General features: G+C 43.2%; 1 protein-coding gene across 7 annotated transcripts in view; it reads left to right on the forward strand.

The window, feature by feature from the left end:
* The window catches only part of TACC1 (transforming acidic coiled-coil containing protein 1), a 111,791-nt gene that overhangs the window by 79,887 nt on the left and 19,226 nt on the right, over nt 1-12,678 (forward strand). For 4 of the 7 annotated variants that reach the window (XM_023590121.2, XM_004446442.5, XM_004446438.5 and 1 more), the window contains 3 exons: nt 2,162-2,222; nt 5,248-5,455; nt 7,968-8,020. In XM_023590121.2, coding sequence (XP_023445889.1) covers nt 2,162-2,222; nt 5,248-5,455; nt 7,968-8,020 — 322 coding nt within the window. The remainder of the gene's footprint in view (nt 1-2,161; nt 2,223-5,247; nt 5,456-7,967; nt 8,021-12,678) is intronic. The other 3 variants (XM_071212664.1, XM_023590261.2, XM_004446441.5) reach the window with 1 other exon arrangement.

Below are 12,678 nucleotides of genomic sequence, written 5' to 3' on the forward strand. Positions count from 1 at the left end.
TTCAGTTACATGTTGAAGATATATAACCAGTGCATTCGTGTTTGTGAACAAATAAGATTAAATCTGGGATAAAGGGAGGGAAATTTGTTCTACCTGTTTTTGGTAGTGAGAAGCATTTTCTCTGGTGTGCCTCCACCTTCATCTGGTAGCATTTTCCTCCTTTTCTGTTTTTGACAAACAAACTTCCTGATCTAATGTACCCTATCAAAAAATTTTTTTTCATTCTTGTGCAATCAAAACTTTTGTCTCCTTGTTCTTTTATAAGAGAGGAGTGCCAGACCTCTTGGGTTACACTGGGATTTTGGTTAGCATATCCCTTCATTTGTAGTAAAGGTGAAAAAACATACCTGTGTTGGCAGAATCTAGCGGGGATTTAGGAGTTCTTTTGACAAGTTCCTTGTGTGGCTTTCAGAAATAAGCATTCAATCGGCTTTGCAAATTCTTCTGTAAAAAGGGGCCTCTGTAATATGATTTGGATTTGCGGACCAAATAAGACAAATGATGTGAAATCATTTTAGGCTTCTTAGTGATACACACCCACGGTAGATATAAGCAGATGTATTTTCAACTATATTTTCATTCATGCATCGCCTTTGATCTGAATGATTAGGAATTTAAGAGTAAACGTCCTTAGCAGTAATGTGTTGTTTTTATGCATTTACCCATATTTGGAAGTTTATTCTCCATCTGTAAATTCTACTATGTGGCATTTCAGAGCGTTTCGACCACTCCCTTAGAGTTGAGGCTCCTGATAACCATTCACTCACCAGTGATAACATTCATGAATCTGACGTTTTTAATTTATATTTCACCTCACTGAAAGAACTTTGCAAGCTTTACACCTATCAGACTCGAGCTAAATATCCCAGTCTTTACGTGATCTTTTTCTCCATCTGTCTGTCTCTCTCCTGTCTCTAATTTTGTTGATGCATCAGGACTACTGAACAAGTGAAATTTCTCTGTTTTCTGTTGTAAGTACTCTTGGCTGCCATTTGTCTCTGGACCCTTGGCAGTTCCTTCTCCCATCCCTCCCCAGCCATTCCTCCATAGCATGTGCCTTCCATTTCTGGGTCTGATCCTCTGGTGTTTTTGCATTCCACTTGCCACTTCATGAGTCAGCTTAGCCTTGCGATTATTTGTACCTAAAGGAATGGGGATCAGCCTTCCCACTTTAGGTGCAAGAGCTTCCACTCACTGCCTTGGCATGCGTCACGTGGCGCTTCGACAATACCAAATGCTGGCTTGGCCCCGTGGCAGCAGTTTGAGGGACTGTCGTACTATTTGATGTTGGCAATAATTGACCTTCCTGATAGGATAAGGCTGTTGGAGCGGGGGATACATTTTACCAAGTTGATTCTATGTGAGTTTGGGGGTGGGGTGGGGGAAGGGGCATTTAGTAACTTTGTCCTTGTCTTCTACTTTTCCACAGAAGAAAAAGAAGTAGTCAATAATGGTTTTGGGTGCTCATTATGGTGCTTGTACTGGAAATCTGAGTTCATTAAAACAACAGAATCTGGATTGATCCTATAATCATAAATTTTGTGCTCATGTAAAACCAGCAGGTGGCCCGTGCTTTCCCCAGCTCTGGGCTTTAAACAGTACATGGTGTTCATCTTTCATCTCGCCAATTAATAGGAATGGTACCAGATTCCTCACATATTTTTATTTTGATGCTTCTGTTGACCATAATTCTTCTTCTCTGTTAGCACACAGGTCTAGACCAAGCTGTCTTATCACACGTCTGTGGCTTTTAGTGCAATAAAGAATACTTTTACAAGAATCTGGTTAACTGAGGTGATTTTTGTAAGGACTGTCAAAGCCAAACGAGGAAGGTTTGTACCTCTGTATGTGCTAAGGCCGCTCTCCGACAGGCTCTTGGTGATGTGCACCTAGAAACTCCAGGGCTCTGGGGCCTGGTGTTTGGCACCTGCAGAAACAAGCAAGGCAGACTTTTCAGAGGCAGAGCCAAGCAGTGGTTCTTGGCTTACCCTGTCCCTTGGGCGAAGGTTCAGAGCTGTACCCAGTGTCTCTACTATGTAGGTGTCTGGCTTGTGCAGCGCCATACGCTTTGGCTTCTCTGCGCACATCACTCTGTCTGCTCCATCTCATGCCCTCAGGTTGTCGTTGTGAGTCCAAACCAGCCTGGTTCTTCTCTCTGCAGGAGTGGCTGCAAGGTGAAGAAGTACGAAACTCAGCCTCTTGCTTTGGATGCGTGTTCTCAGGTAAGTCTGTTACCAGAGTGTCTCTCTGGCCACTCAGTGGTCTACAAACAGACCCCTGGGGCCCGTGAAGACTCGTCAGTGGGTATTTGAGTTCTCTACTTAAAGGAGACCAATCTCTAAATCCTTTTTTTAAGTTTATTTTAAGGAAACTTTAGATTACATAAATGTTACCTAAAAATTATAGGGGATTCCCATATGCCCCCTCCCTCCCCCTCCCACACTTTCCCACATTAACAATATCCTTGGTGAGTGTGGCACATTTGTTGCAATTAATGAACACGTATTGAAGCATTGCCATACTAAGTGTGGATTATAGTTTACACTCAGTCCAGTGGAATTTGTTAAGTTATCACAAAATATGGAATGGCCTGTACCCATCATTGCAACGTCACACAGGGCAACTCCAGTGTCCCGGAAATGCCCCCGTATTACACCTGTTTTCCCCTTTCCCTTCTCTCAGAACGTCGCACCCTAAAATGATGTAAGAAGACCCCCGAGGACAGAGGAGCCCTTTCAGTTTCCCTTTCCCCACTTTTCTGTGTGTGTAAAGTGACCTCTCTTGGGTTCTCTGTCTTACTCTGGTGCCCCACAGGATGTGCTCACCTCGGGGGCACCAGGCCAGGGAAAGCCTGGAGCGGGCCAGGGCAGCTCAGCAGAAGTAGAGTCGAAGAAGGCCATCGGCTCTCATGACTTCGTAACCATTTAAACTCAGGTGGTTCTCCAATACATTGCTTTCAACAAAATAGGAGGGCCTCAGTTGTCAGCTGGTGGATTACTGAAAATCATTATTTTAAACAAAATCTTATTGATCCATATTAAGAAAGCATACAGTTAATTCAAAGTGTACCATCAGTGGTATTTGGTATAATCATTATTTCATTCATTATTAGAACATTCTCATTATTTCAATAATAATAAGCAAAAAACTGACAGACAAGAAAATTCTTCACCTCTCAATATCTTTATGCTTCCCCTGCTGTACACAACTACTGTTTCTGGCTATTCTTGCACATTTATTTATTTTATTTATTAAGCAGCTTTATTGAGATTTATTCACATACCATATGCTCTATCTAAAGAGTATACTCAATGGCATTTACTATAATCACAATGTTGTGCATTCATCAACACAAAATTTTAAAACAATTTCATTACTCCAAAAACTCCATACCCCTTAGCAGTCCTTCCCTAATCTAAATTCCTCTTTATAAATTGACTTATATTTACATTTTATGTCAAAATCATACAATATGTAGTACTTCGTGTCTGGTTTCTTTCCCTTAGCATAATGTGATTTTGGGGGGGTCTGATATTAACATCTGTAGTATTAATGTACATTTGTTCAGCTTTAAAGAAAAAGGGTCTTATATGTGCAGTTTTGCCATGCAGTTTTGCCATGCAGTTTTACCATGCTATACAGTTCCATATTACAAAAAGTAAACTTTTGATGATAGAATTTTTGGGGACTTAACTTGGAAAAGGGTTCAAAGTATTGAGTGGCATTTCCATTACAAAACTTCCATTTCATCTATTTGTTTATATAAATAAGATCCCTTATTGATTATAATTGTAAAAACAAAAACTGTATGATTGATGCTGATTGTTGTTTATTCTAGCAATAAATATTCCTGTCTACATGAACTAATTGACTAACACAAAAAGAAAACTAAAACAAAACAATAAAACCAAAAGCCCAGGTTTATCTTATTTAAGGAGACCCATTTTTAGATAAAAATATATATTTGATAGTACTTACCAAACCTTGCAATTTAAAAAAAAAATTTAATTGTCTTTTTTTAAAAGATGCATAGGTCACAAAAAAGGTTACATTAAAAAATATAAAAGGTTCCCATATACCCCATACCCCACTCCACCCCCCACTCCTCCCACATCAACAACCTCTTTCGTCACTGTGGCACATTCATTGCATTTGGTGAATACATTTTGGAGCACTGCTGCGCCGCATGGATTAGAGTTTACATTGTAGTTTACACTCTTCCCCAGTCCATTCAGTGGGTTATGGCAGGATATATAATGTCCTGCATCTGTCTCTGCAATATCATTCAAGACTTGGGGTTGTCCTGAATTATTTTGTAATATTTTAAAAATAAATTGTGCCTTAGTAATTGTTAATGATAGCTCTCCAGAAGAAAAAATATTAACACTTAGAGACTTATGGTCATGGAAATTTTTTAAAACTTTTTTTTTTAAAGACAAATATGATAGGGAGCCCTTTATAAGACTTTGAAGCCTATAAATATATTTCACTGGATAAATTATTGATGGACATGGAGTGGAAGTACAAATTCAGAGAGGAAAGGGAATGATGAAAAGTCTCTGACTGTTGAACTTGTATATTTTTTTAATGAATCATGGGGTATCAGATCAGTAGAGTAACTAGATTACATTAAGCGAGGTCAATATTTGGAATATACTGGGAATTAAATCTCCTGCAGTTATTTAAACTTATGCTAAAAAAGTTTTTAGTTCTCTTAAAACAATGAAGTAGGTGGATTTTCAAATAAAACATTAGGGGTATATGAGCAAAAAACACTGAAAGCCATTGTCCTGGACCACTTCAGTCTGTTTGCTTATAAATTTAGACTAGAAGAGCTTTTTCTGTAATAGCCATATTCATCTAGAAACGATAAACTTACATTTTTTTTCCAGTTGTACAGGGGTAATACACTGTATTAAATATGTAAAGTCTTATATATGGGTTTGATTACAGAAACTAATAAAGTATTCTCTAAATAATGAAGAAAGAGAGAGAGAGGAAGGAAGGGAGGAAGGGAGAAAGACAGAGACAGAGAGAAAGAAAAGTTTTTCTAGAACCTACAGAAGCTAGGTTCTAGAAACAGCATTTTCTTTAGGAACGACCAGCTTCCCTCCTTCATCCCAGATCTGTGATTAATTCTCTCTGAGACCAAATGGAACGGCGACCCCTCTTTTCTCCCTCTGAGATGTCCTTTCCCCCCTCGTTTGTCCTACTAAACGGTAGCATCTTGTCTGTTGCACGTCCCAGGCTAAAGGAGCAGTGATCTCCCAGGATTCAGACATTTCAAATAGGGATGGCCATGCCACTGACGAGGAGAAGCTGGCGTCCACGTCGTCTGGTCAGAAATCCACTGGGGCCGAGGTGAAAGGTGAGCCAGAGGAAGACCTGGAGTACTTTGAATGTGCCAATGTTCCCGTGTCTACCATAAATCATGAGTTTTCATCCTCAGAAGCAGGTATGGAAGCTTATCTTCATCTTTCTAATGTGTGTAAGCATAGAAATGCCTGAACGCCTAAGGCAGCAGCGCCTCAGAGCCGTTAGAGAATGGGGTCACCTGACGGGTCGATAGAAAATAGGCACCAAAGGGTCTTAGGGAAGGACTGGGAACACATAGGTAAGTGTGGCCAGATGTCCAGGAGCCACTGCTTGAGTTTCTTTATAATTTTAGTTTAATGACAGTATTTTAAAGTTTAGTGGCCTGTAAACACGTTGTACATTAACTTTTTGATGATTGTTACAGTGGTTGTTTAGCTTACAGAAATAATAATAGCTAACAGGTATAATGCCTTACACGGTGCAGGAATTGTTTTAACACCTTATGTCACTCCTCCAGGCATTATTCTTGTCCCCCTTTTTCAGTGAAGGAAGGTGAGGCACAGAAGTGAAGTAACTCGGCCAAGGTCCCTTGGCTAGTAAATGGTAGACCTCGATTAGAGCCCATGCATTCTGTCCCAGGGTCTAACCACAGTGTTAAAATGTGAAGAGGTGGTTTTCATTGCACTAGGTTGTTACAAATTTTCCTTCTTACAGACGTGGTGGCTTGAAGTGAACCACTGCCCAGTAAAATCCTCCTTAGCATTCTAATGAAGAACCTAGACTACCCTGATTCTCTTGCTGTTGGACTCTTCAGAATATTCCGGTGCTGAAGCCCTTCTCCGCGTCTTTACGTGTGTGGCCTTAAACTTTACTTGCAAACTGTTTAGAACCATGTTCTTGGCTACATGAAACATCTAAAAACTCAGCTCATCTTCAGCAACATAATTTAGGGGCTTTTATATTTAGAGTTTTTTTAAAAAAATGATCTATCAAACCAGGGAAGCAGGTGGAAAGTGAGAGCACTGAACAAGTTATACCCCTCTGCTCTCTAACCCCACCCCCACCTCAGTTTTCTGTCGGCAAAATAAACATGCCAGGCGTTCTTCCTGGACCTTCCGAGCTGCTCAGCTGCTCTCTTCAGCTGCAAACTATCGCACAGGTGGCTTGTCCGAGGGCCTCCGGATCAAACACAGCAGAGCTCACTCTCTGTCTCTCTCCTTGTGCCTTCTTGAGTGAGTGCCCGTTTATACCAGCCCATCAAGGGGGTGAGGACGCAACCCGAGGCACGCCCTCCTGAGGTGGTCGGATCAAGAGCCCTAAGTTGTTTTTATCAAGTAAATTTAAAGCCTGTCAATGTAATGCAATCAAGGGGTGTCACAACCGGAGGAATAGATTAGTTTACAAACGTGAACTCTCTCTGTCGGGGATTCATAAATAATCTCCAACTGCCACAAGGACTCGTGGGAGGGTCATTTCTGAATTTCCTCTGATGCCGTTTATACAGCACGTACATGGTTAATATTTGTGGAATTAATGATATCCTTCCTCATTTGGAGGAAATTCCTTCAGCAGAATTTTATAGACCTGGGGTTCTGTTGCGTCCCGCGGCGTCCTCCGAGTTACTGAAGGATGGGAGGAGCGCAGCGGCCACGGGAGGAACAGGCTTAATTAGCAAGCTGTTAGAGTGTAGCTGAGGAAGGTGTGCCACAGGAGCAGGCAGAGGGCCGTGGGGTGTGTCCTGGTCAATCCGAAGCCGTTTCCTGGGTAGAGGCACCTTAGAACTGGGCCTTGCTAGATACCTACATGCGTTCCAGAGAACGAGAATTTCACATGGTTGCGAAGGAATATGCCTTATTGGTAAAAATGCCCAGTGGTTTTCTGTGAGAACAGGGCATGTGGGAAAGGAGATGGAATCGGGATGGGGAGCCATTGAAGGGTTTTAAGACAAGTGAGTGACTGTCACATTTGTGTTTTAAGTAATTAACTCTTGACAGGCAATATACTAAAATAAAATAGTTAATTAGTTACTGCTCTGTGGAGGCTCGTAGCTTAAAAGTTTTGTATACTGTTCCATATCTTTACATTTTTGGCAATAAGCACATATTTCTTTAATTAGGAAAATCGTAGTGTCTTTTTTTTTTTAATGTTAGAGTAGAAGGTAGACTAGGCACTAGGAAACGAGTTTGAAAATGGGAGGATAATGAATTTAATTTTGCAGGTATTGAAATTTAAAGCTTTTGATATTATGCACTACATTAATTTGATTGTGAGGCCCCTTCTGGGCTGGAATTTGAGTTCATTTAGATTTGATAATAAAATAATGGGATCATTTCCTTGTTTTGTGCTAAAGGTTAGTACATCGCATTTGCAAAACTTCTAATGGCCACAGGGGGGCAGCCTCGCTGTGCTTTGCACTGAAAGATCTGCTGGTTTGGGGCTTACTCTGCACTTTGTTCTGGATATTATGAACTTTTAACCCTGGACAGCACACTGGTCAACAGAATGCCAGTGCTCCTTTTAAAATCTTGCAATACTTTACATGTGTTCATAAACGCAATTCTTGCCTGCACTGGTGTTTTCACGAGGCTTCCCCTAGAAAAGATAAGAGCTGGCTCCGTGGATAACGATAGAAATGGCTCTCTGTGTTTCAGGCATAGAGAAGGAGACGTGCCAGAAGATGGAGAAAGATGAACCTGCTGTGCCTGTAAGTTCCTGAAATTCGAGGAGAGGGTGGGGCTCAGGTTTTTTCAGAATGTGTTTTGAAGCCCCTGTTAATTCATTAAATAAATTCTAGTCAGGACTTAGGTGATTGGGATAAAATGTAAATAACACAGTTTCTTCACTCATGGAGTTTGTACTGCAGTGTTCTGTGGGGTAATCACCAGCCATATGTGGCTCGAGTATTTGAACTGTAGGTTGTCTGGATTTAGATGTTGTGTGCTTTTGATGACTTAGTACAAAAAATAATAATATAAAATATCTCAGTTTTTATATGATTGCATGTGTTGAAACAATAACCTTTTAGATATGTTGAGTTAAATTGTGCTATTAAAATTAATTTCACCTGCTTTTTACTTTTTAATACAGGTACTAGGAAATTTCAAATTACATAGGGCTTGCATTAAACTTCTGTTATCAGCCCTAGTAGTAGACAGAAAATGTAAATCAGCAGCACCATGTGGTCAATGTTGTAATGGAAAAACGTGTTTCAGGAGCTGTGGGCTCCACAGCTGACACACGACACAACAGGTGTTGGGAAGGCTGAATTTGAGCTAATTTTTTTTTAAAAATCATTTTGAACTAATTTTAGACCTGCAAAAATAGAGCAAAGAATTCTGGTAAACCTTTTGCCTTTCTTCTCAATTCCTAACATAATCACAATACAGTTTTCAAAATCAGCTAACACTGAATCAGTTCTATTATCTCAACTATGAAGATTGTTCAGATTTTTAAAACTGCCCCCCTCATGTCCTTTCTCTGGTGCAGGATCCAGTCCAGGCCCCCACGGTGCATTTACTTAGCCAGTCCTTAACCTCCTTTAATCTGGAACGTTCCTGGGTTTTTGTCTTTCATGACCTTGATACTTTCAAAAAGTGCCCAGGCAGTTATCATCCTGCAGTTTGGCATTGTCTAATGTTTCCTCGTGATTAAATTCAGGTTACACTTTTTTGGCACGGATACAAAAGAAGTGACACTGTGGGTGACGACTGTGTCCTCTTGCTGGTGGAATTTAACTCTGATCACTTGGCTCAGGTGGTACCTGCCAGGTGTCTCCATTTGAGCCAAGTTTTAGAGGAAGAACAGGGGTTTGCTAGGCACGCGAGGCGGGAAGGGCTTATCAGACAGGAGGCGGAGTCTGCAGCAGCAGCGGGTTAGGAAAAGCATGGGCCCGGCAGGGAGTGGTAACCGTGAATCATCTCAACTGATGGGAGGGTTCTGCGCCGTGGGCAACAGGCGCCAGAGCATCAAGGCCGTAGGTGCCAGGCCGGAGGCAGGGCATTCATGAATTCCTGGCAGCAGCCACCGTGGGATTTTAAGTGGGAGCAGCGTGAGAGACGATCGTGGACGCTGAAAAAGACTTAGCGGGTAGAATCTTCACGACTTTGTGGCCAGGGTGGGAGAAGAAAAAGTTGACAAAGGCAACTCAGAATTTTCCCTGCGCATATATATTTACAAAACAAATATCCCGTAATCCCTTTCTTCTTGCGATTTGCTCTGATATCTTCCCTTCTGTTGCGTTCTCTTAAGTGCAGCATATTCATCCCACCAGGTTGCTCTCATAAGTCTGCTGGGCCGACCCACGGCATCCTTCAGAGGGCGCAGGAGGAGCCTAATGTGAAAGTAGACGCCCCACTTCTTGGGGCCAGGCTGTCTTGTCCCAGGAGGAACTTCCCAGGGCAGTCAGGAGCCTTGACCCTCACTGGCCTCCCCCAGGAGAGGCACCGGTGTCGGGGCCAAATTTTTTGCCTTAGAAACGCGTTTGAGCTTCAGCTTTCTTGAGAAGCAGGTCGCCCGATGCCAGCGCAGCCACTCCCAGGGCTGAATATCTGTGACACCTGCCCCCAGTGTGCCAGGGACGATCGAACGCCGTGCTCCACTGCCAGAGCTACCGGACCTGCGCTTGGGGAGGCTTGCCCCCTGGAAGTTCTCCAGGTTCCCTGGGAGTGCTTTCTGTATGTCGAGTGTGGAAAGATAGCACAAGGATGACACAGGACGAGTGTGTGAGTGGGCAGGGGGCCCTGTTCCCGGTGGCACCACATTCAGGTTGCTTACCCTATTCTTGAAACATCGTGGATAGACTCCCAGATTCCCACTTCTTTTTTTTTTTTCTTTTCATTTTGAAATGACTTCAAAGTGGGGGGGGGGGGGAGAATATTTGCCTCTGGAACCAGCAGGTAAAAAACCAGCCGTGTGATCTGACCTTTTTGAAAGTATCCCCCATCAAACTTCCTGGAATAAACTAATATCTACTTCTTAAGAACATTGGAGAGAATGGAGAAATCTGTTGAATCTGATTTTTATTTTTTAAGCATCTCTGTGTTGCTTTGAACTGCATTCCTGTTGTGGGCCCAGGTAGTGGCTGAAACAAACAAATAATAATGCCAGAGTAATAGTAAGTGGTGGGGGTTAAGTCTCATTTTTTAGCTTAGTCTGTGGGATTTTTCACTTAGGAGCACAATTTATTTTTTAAAGAATTCTTAAACTTCTTAGAAGCTGAGTTTGTTTGGCTTTTTCAGTGTGGCTCTGTTAGAGAGAGCTACTCCGGCATGTTCAAGGACAGCTGCTGGGATGCATGTGTTCGGCCCACAGACAGATGAGGGGTACTAATTCTCCTACCAAGGACATGAGTGGAGATAATTCCATGGTGGCATCTGTGCTTGCTGTAAATGTATAACTCTATTGAATTCTACTGTCTATAATTGAGTCTCTATATGTCCTAAATTGTGAATGCTTTGTGGGACGTGGAGAAGCTTTAGGGCACATGAAATGGGACACTTTTGGAAGGATGCGCTTAATCGCTCGAGCCAATCTTTAGGTACTTCTTAGATGGCTGGGCCCAGACAGAGATCGACTAGCCGGTTTTGTGATGGACTTTCTCAATTGCTTGGTGAACAGTATAAAGGACTACGGCATGTAAAAAGGCCGAATCCCAATGGGCTGGAAGAGGTGGCTGAAATAAGCCACAGCCTATCACCTCCTAGAGCTGTTGCGTTTTGGAGGGTGAGGCTAGTGGCAGGTGGCCGGTGGAGAGCTGGTGGGCTGCAGAGTGCACACTCACCTGGGTGCATTTCGCGTTTGCTGCCATCTTAGGTCTGATCTCCACCTCCAGCTCAGAATGCTGCCCCTTCTGGGCACCACATTTCAGCATAACTTTTTGTTAAACCGACAGGCAGATTGAACTCATTTATTCCTTTAACAAACTGAACTCTAGAGTGGACTTTGATGTTTTCCTTACTGAGGAGACCCTTGTGAGTTTATTTCTCAATTCTTGCTGACATTGACCATGGGAGGCAAAGGGAGGCTGTTTCTTAGGGTCAATTCGACTTGGGGATTTTAACTTAGAATAATAAAAACTCACTAAAGGCTGATTTTAAAATGCATTAATTTATAATCGATAGTGTACCAAAAGGTGGACCAGATGTGCCACCTCGGCCTAGTGGATTGTCTTCCTGTGGGCAGATTACATGGGAAGCAAGCGTATGAAGGTCTCGATGAGAAACATGGCCCAGAAGTTAATGAGCTCATTCACAGGTTCAGGGGTGTATTGGTTATCTAGTGCTGTGTGACAAATTGCTCCACAATTTAACAACCTAAACAACAACTAACACGTATTATCTCAGTCCCTGTGGGTCAGGAATATGAGAGCGTCGCAGCCGGGTGCCCCGACCGAGGTCTCACACAAAGTGGCAGTCCCGATGTTGACCAGAGGGCAGTCCTCTCTAGGCTTGGGTGGGTCACTTCCAGGCTCGCTCATGTGGTTTTTGGCAGGCCATGCACTTCTTGACAGCACAGCAGCTGGCTTCCTCCAGGGCAAGGGTGAGTGAGGGAAAGAGGACGATGGAAGCCAGAGTGTTTTCCTGACTGACTCTCAGAACCGGCATCTCAGGGCCTTTGCCGTAGCCTGTTCTTTAGAAACCAGTTCCTAGATCCAGCTTACACCAAGGGCGAAGAGATTATACAAGAGGATTAGTAGCTGGAGGCGGGGATTGTTGGGGCCATTTTAGAGGCTGTCCACCAAGGGAGCTTCTGGCTCTAGACATGCATCTCTCTCCAGAAAGAGAAGGGTTCCCTGGGGCCGTGGGAGGCTGCCCTTCCCAGATGCTGCTGGCGCCCGCCAGGGCCAGCGTGGGGTCTGCATTTCCCTTCCCTGTGGTCGAAGCTGAGGGTCTCCATGCTGGGCCCACGGAGGAGATTCACAGGGTCCGTGAAGCTGCAGGCAAAAGTGAACGTGCGTGCTTTTGAGCACCTTCTAGAGAGAGGATGAGTCCATCGTGACCATGAGAAGGTTAAAAGCCACTGGTCTCAGTTGACCCTGGACTTTTCTTTTCAGTCTTGGTTCAAACCAGAGTCCATAGAATGGTTGATTATAATCAATGGCTAGTGGATCAGTTTTCATCCCACTTCACTTTGCCTCCCTGAGATCAGGCCACCATGGCTGGCATTGTGGTAGTTCCCCAAGCCACCAGAGCGCACACTCACACAAAAGGTCTGCTTCCGTAGGTGGGCGGAGAGAAGCCCCCAAATTGCCTCTTTTGGAAGGATGGTAGTACAAACTCCACGTTCTTGTGAAAAACAAAATGCAAACTAACCGTGGCGCTCTAGAACCTGAGTTTATGATAGAAGCGAGCCAGCACGTCAGAA

Source organism: Dasypus novemcinctus, chromosome 29 (assembly GCF_030445035.2).
Source record: "Dasypus novemcinctus isolate mDasNov1 chromosome 29, mDasNov1.1.hap2, whole genome shotgun sequence".
Lineage (NCBI taxonomy): Eukaryota > Metazoa > Chordata > Mammalia > Cingulata > Dasypodidae > Dasypus > Dasypus novemcinctus.